At 33.6% G+C, this 6,010-nt stretch overlaps 1 protein-coding gene across 1 annotated transcript; it reads left to right on the forward strand.

Moving 5' to 3' along the window:
• The first annotated feature begins 208 nt into the window (after positions 1-208).
• On the forward strand, positions 209-6,010 carry Sec22 (vesicle-trafficking protein SEC22). The gene is made up of 5 exons (XM_043006216.2): positions 209-387; positions 2,820-2,929; positions 3,561-3,721; positions 3,898-4,044; positions 5,139-6,010. Exons 1-5 carry the CDS (start codon positions 313-315, stop codon positions 5,285-5,287), a joined length of 642 nt encoding a protein of 213 aa, XP_042862150.1. The 5' UTR covers positions 209-312; the 3' UTR covers positions 5,288-6,010.

Here is a 6,010-nt window from a genome sequence, read left to right on the forward strand (position 1 = left end):
GCCCTCTATCCGGGTCATGTAAAAGCGCATAGTTCATTAAAGCTCATAGTGTCATAACCCTATAGTATTGAAAAATAATATTAGACCATATTCCTAAGAAACGTGATACATTTGGACCCTTAATCTGGGATATAAAATCTACAAGGAAGAAAATACCTGATTAATTTAATGGAAAGACCAGGGAATCTGACACGTTTCTCCTCTACGCGAACCGGATATAATATCGTCGGACAGCTGTTAGGCACCAGAAGACTCGGAGTGATCTGTCTTCACTTTCCTTTTAAAATTATAACAGTAACACTCTAACTAACCATGGTTTTGATGACGATGATAGCAAGAGCCTCAGATGGGCTGCCACTTGCTGCATCACTACAGGAAGATGAACAGGCAAGTTTTATGTTATTTAAAGAGGAAATTAGTAAGTTCGTTTCTGCGAAGCTTCCCAGCCGTTCTTTTTATTATAAGTCGAAGTGATATTAAGTTTATTATTGATTTTGTCTCGTGTCTTCTAATGACGAATTATGTGGGGATTTTTATATCAATTCAGCTAAATGATTATGTAATATTAATTATGCAGAAATGGTTGTTGATGTTGTGTGCAATGACCACTTGTCAATGGCGCAACCTGTCATATTTAGATTAATAGTTTTATCTAAATAGTTTTATCTTGAACTGATGGCATTGTTATAATGTGATGACTTATAAGTAGCTTTGCATTGGCAACACCTGAAATGAGACTGATATGTTTTTTTATTTCATGTTCTGTTTCAATTGTGTATTCATTATTCACAAAATGTTTACAGAAATAGGTTTTCTGATGTACCTGTCCATATGCAATGGATTGGTAATATTATGAACAAATAAGGCTAGGAACTTCCCTGACAACGCTGCTCTGTCTTAGCATTTCCTTGATTTTTTTATTACTATTGTTGTTTGAGGCATTAATTGTTTGCCACACTACAGAGTATGGCAAGTGGACACTGAGACATTATCTCCAAAATTTCATTACACCAAGAGATGGGCCACACTCAAGGGCAGTTATGCACTTGGTTGTTATAGTTATACTAATTGCTGATAATTATTATTACTTATGAATCTAAGATCCAGAGATACATTATTGCCTCATGGTCAAATCCTGTTATTTTGCATCTCTAAAATTGAATACTTTTAAAATTAAAAGCACACCAAGTTCATTCTCAAAGTGTGCATCAAAAGAAATTGTTGGGCACACAGGATTTTTTGCTAGTGCACAGAAATCTCTGTGGTATCTGCATTACTCTGCAGTCTAGATAGTTTGCTTGTTATTCATGGGGACTGAAAATTTACTCTAAAATCAGCTAAAGACCCTCAGAATATTAAGGATTGCAATGTCAAATTAGGGTTGGCTGGGTTTCTAAAACATTAATATTTGTCCCCTTTGCCAGAGATGTTATACACCCGATTCAAAATAAGCTTTCCCATCATTAGATATACATTGCAGCTACTTGCTCTCCATGCTATGATTAAATAACCATTGCCAGTCAGCTAGAAAAATTGAGGAATAATTAATAATCAAGAAAAGCCAGGGGTCCACCAACATCCCTCTTCCAGAAAGAGAAATAAAGAAGCAGAATAACAAGGAGAAGAATATTAGATTATATTGTCATGGATCGCCATGTGACATTAGAAGCTACTGTGGGTGAAAGCTGTTCAATTCCTATCATTTTCATGGTGGCCAGATTTTGCTCCAATTGTGTAGAGGAGTACTTTGATTTTAGTGTAGCATATCTTTAAAGTCATTATTTTATTTGGGATTTTATCTGGAACAGTTGAAGGTAATAAAAACAAAGTAAATTATGTAGAGTCTAGGATTTACCAAATTTGTATTGTGCCAGAACATGTGTCCACTCAGTAAAGAAAGAAACCAGTGAACTAGTGTTTCTTCTGCCCTCTACTCAGAGAGAGAGAGAGATAGCAAAGAAGAACAGTGAATAAGTTATGGAGTATCATTACTCATAACAATAGATAGCAGTGGCTATCATCTTAAAGACATAGTGGGATGTCTTTGTGGTGAATTTCATGAGAGGTGAGTCACCACAGATATGTTGACCAGATAAGAGGCTAATTGGGACAATTTTTGTAAGCTTGGTAATCTTTTATATTAGTATGATTTGTGTGTTTACTTCTTAATTATTATTTTTGATGGATGCATTTGAAACATGATGAAAACTCTCCAAAAAGTTTTAAATTCACTCAAAAGTCTGTTTTAAGTATTTATGGATTTCAATTAGATAAATTTAGAATGATAATACTGTACTCGCACTGAACATGTATTAGTACCATACAAAATATAATATAGTTAGCATTGTAATATATATAGTGGAATGTTAAAAGATATAATATGATATATTGATATTCACAGAACAAAAGAATGGCTAAAAGCATATAAGGAAACAAAAGGATATACTAGGCTAATGGTATAATTAGATTTTTTTTCTATACACATTTTCAAGTATTTGTGCTAGTCTTCCCCTATATAGCCAACCTGTATGCACTGTATGAACTAATCTAACTACCAGACTAGTTCTATAGGCAGCGTCAGGTTACGTTGAGTTTAGTGTGTGGTCACTCGGTTATATGAATTGCCAGTCGTTGATGTTGCTCATTTGATTCAGATAAAGAGGAGGTGGAGTATTAGGGGGTCCTGCGATCCATGATGTGACTTCTCTTGGCGTTTTTATTATTTATATTTGATTTTGTGTGAATGTTTGTCGGTAAAAGTTGTCACGTATATTCTCCTTATTAGAAATTTGATTATTAATCTATAGCTTGCATTTCAGTCTGGAAGAAATCTGCTGGAGTATCAAAACCAGGCTAAGATGCTCTTCAAAAAATTAACAGTCAACAGCCCAAACAGATGTTCCATAGAAACTGGCCCCTATCTTTTTCAGTAAGTATTTTGTGTTGATAGGTAACAGATAGTATGTGAATGGAACAATTTTTTTTTTTTTCCTTAGCTATTCATGTATTGTAAGTAAATGTATACCTTAAAATAATTTTGAAAAGAAGCATTATCTTTCGATAATTTATACAATCTAACAATATTATTGAGAGAAAAGCAGTTCATGGAGATCCTAGATTTTCTGTAGCAGATATTTTTATTGAATAGAGCTGGACAAAGGTTTTGTTTATTGAAGATATTTGTTTCAAGATTAAGTAGCTTGCAACCTATTTGATATTGCATTTTACTAGTTTCTTTGATCAGTGTGTTTTATTTAGTCAAATTATTTGCTTTAATATAAAATGTAAGTTTAGAAAGTATTGGATTATAAGGAGTGCACACTGGTTATCATTGTGTTAAATTGTGTATTTAACATAATGAACTTGATGAACTTAATGAGCATGATGCAAGAATTCCGTCACAGAGAAGCAAAAAATAGGTGAACGAAGTTATGTTTACTGTAGACCTTTTTTTTTATTTAAAATTCAGATATAAAGAAAAGAAATTGTATTCATGTGATTATTTTATTGTTTTTCATTTATATTTATGAATTGTTGGTGATTTTCTACCCTCTTTTCAGCTATGTAATTGACAATGAAGCGTGTTATCTGGTGCTATGTGAGCGTGGTTTCAGCAAAAAGTCAGCTTTTACATTCCTCGAAGAAATGGCTGCTGAATTCAATTCGCAGTACGGACGTCGAGTTGCACAGGTTTCTAGGCCGTATTCCTTCATAGAGTTTGGTATGTGGTCATTTTTCTTGTTTTGTTTTGCATAGTGCGTGCCTGGTTGGGAAAGGGTTAAGGGTTGAATAGATAGAGTATGATATTATAGAATTGATATGACCTTTTGTTTCTCAAGTTGGCATTACCATTAGTGATTTATTTGACATGTTAACGATAACATTACTCCCTTTCAGACACGTACATCCAAAAACTCCGGCGCCAGTATAGCGACCAAAGAGGACGACGTCACATGCACCAGCTACGAGAAGACTTGAACGACGTGCAGAGGATTATGATGGACAACATTGATGATGTTTTGCAACGAGGTGCTGCACTGTCAGGTGAGGAGAGGAAGAAATTTTTGATCACTGATTTTAGACTATCTCACTCTTATTTATTTATTTATAGATTGTGGCATTTTTTTTGGTCTATACAGTAAACATTAACCCACACAGGACGGGTGGTACAGCATGTGTACCGCGCATTCAAAAGCCCAGTTGCCGGGCGGCACAGTATTGTGCCAGCCATTCAATTGATTTAGGCCTAATAATTCGAACGCCCCGGCATTTGGACATTCAGGGCTAGAATTCCCCCGTCGGGGATGGGTTAATGCACTGGTTTGGAGTCCTAATGGGAATGGAACTTCTCAGTATAGTTTGTTTTAACTTCCATGAAGGAAAGGGATAAGCCCACACTATTCTTATCACTCAGTCGTTTTTTCTCACATGATTATGGCAGCCGGACTTTCAAGTTCCATTACAGAAGTGACTGTGGCAGATAAACCCTCTATACATAAAACATGTTTATTAAAAGATGAGACTACAGTTTCAAAATCCACCTAGATTTTGAAACTGTAGTCTCATCTTCTAATAAATATGTTTTGTGTTTAGTGGGTTTATCGGCCATTTTATCAACATGGAAAAGTGTTTTGCAAGTCAGAAAGGACTGTATTTTGAGCCACATGAGAAAATGCAGAAAAAGAATTGCAGTTGAAGAATAGTAGAGCTAAAAATTGTGGCAAAGCCAGGTCTAAAAAACATTTTTTTATGATAGGGCAAATATTAAAAAATATATCAGAAAAGTATATCTTTAATTATAATAGAGGATAAGAAATTATCAGCTGCAGGTGATGAAATATATATATTTCTTTCTCATAAAGTTAATTTTAATTTTTGAGATTTTCCAGTTTTTATGTATTTGTTTATTGAGATATAACTCAATCATTTATTATACTTTACCAAAGTTTGTAAGGAAACTGCAAAGCAAAATAAAGAGAGGTGACATTTTAGCGTCGATTATGTAGAGGAAAATTTTAAATGTAAAGGTTTACATAAAAAGGTTTTATTATCACAAGCAATGGGAGTATTTCTAATAATATAAGTAATGTCCATTAAGTATCATTAAAATTGATATTGATTGATTTCCTTTATTTCAGATTTGGAAACAAAGGCTTCCGGTTTATCAATGATGTCGAAAAAGTACCACAAAGACGCCCAATACTTGAACATGCGGTCTACCTACGCGAAAATTGCTGCCGGAGCTGTGGTTGGATTGGTGTTCCTGGTGTACTTCTTCGTATTTTAATCAGTTGGCATTATCAAATTTATTTTAATTTCTTTATATTGTTGGTAAATATGGTCAGATTAGTCGTAGTTGTAAAAAGGAATCCTATTTATATATGTAATGATATTTTACAAAGTGATTACTTTTTCTTTCTTTTTTTTTCTGTTTTTTTGCCCAAGCAAGCTAATTTTCCAAAGGACTGCTTTATAAATGTGACAACCTACCAATTGTGTTTATATTACAACCTTCATCACTTTTGGAGTTGTTTTAAGAGGGCGAAGGATCATAAAGATAAATTGTGACTTTAATTATCTGCTGTCAACTTTTCTGGTTCATAAAGAAATGCACCTGAAGACATTTTTATAGCTAAAGTATCTCAACCAACATTGATATATTGTGTGCAGCTTCTTTATAAATGTATTTTGGAACAAAGAAATTGCGTTTTTTTCCCAGCCCGTTTTCCGATTGTGATATATGTGTAATTTGATACTTTATAGATCAACATGTTTGTCTGGATGTTAATACCATGAAAATGAAAAAAAAAGGCAGTTTGTCATGGGTTTTGATGTGGCAATGCCTGATTAAAGACATTTAATTGTAAACCCATTCTATATGCAAGTCTGTTTATTGAATTTTGTTTTGATTTTTTACATTTGTGTTAAAAGTGTATGACATGTATATAACTTGAATTTTAAATAGATTACAATAAGATTTTAAACATGTAAGAATATATAAGATCCATAC

This window comes from Penaeus japonicus, unplaced genomic scaffold (assembly GCF_977035675.1).
Source record: "Penaeus japonicus unplaced genomic scaffold, GWHDUDI00000001_assembly GWHDUDI00000003, whole genome shotgun sequence".
In the NCBI taxonomy this organism is placed as follows: domain Eukaryota; kingdom Metazoa; phylum Arthropoda; class Malacostraca; order Decapoda; family Penaeidae; genus Penaeus; species Penaeus japonicus.

Coding starts and splice junctions, on each gene's coding strand:
- Sec22 (XM_043006216.2), top strand. CDS start 313: ATGGTTTTGATGACGATGATAGCAAGAGCCTCAGATGGGCTGCCACTT. Junction 388..2,819: donor CACTACAGGAAGATGAACAG/GCAAGTTTTATG, acceptor CTTGCATTTCAG/TCTGGAAGAAATCTGCTGGA. Junction 2,930..3,560: donor ACTGGCCCCTATCTTTTTCA/GTAAGTATTTTG, acceptor CCCTCTTTTCAG/CTATGTAATTGACAATGAAG.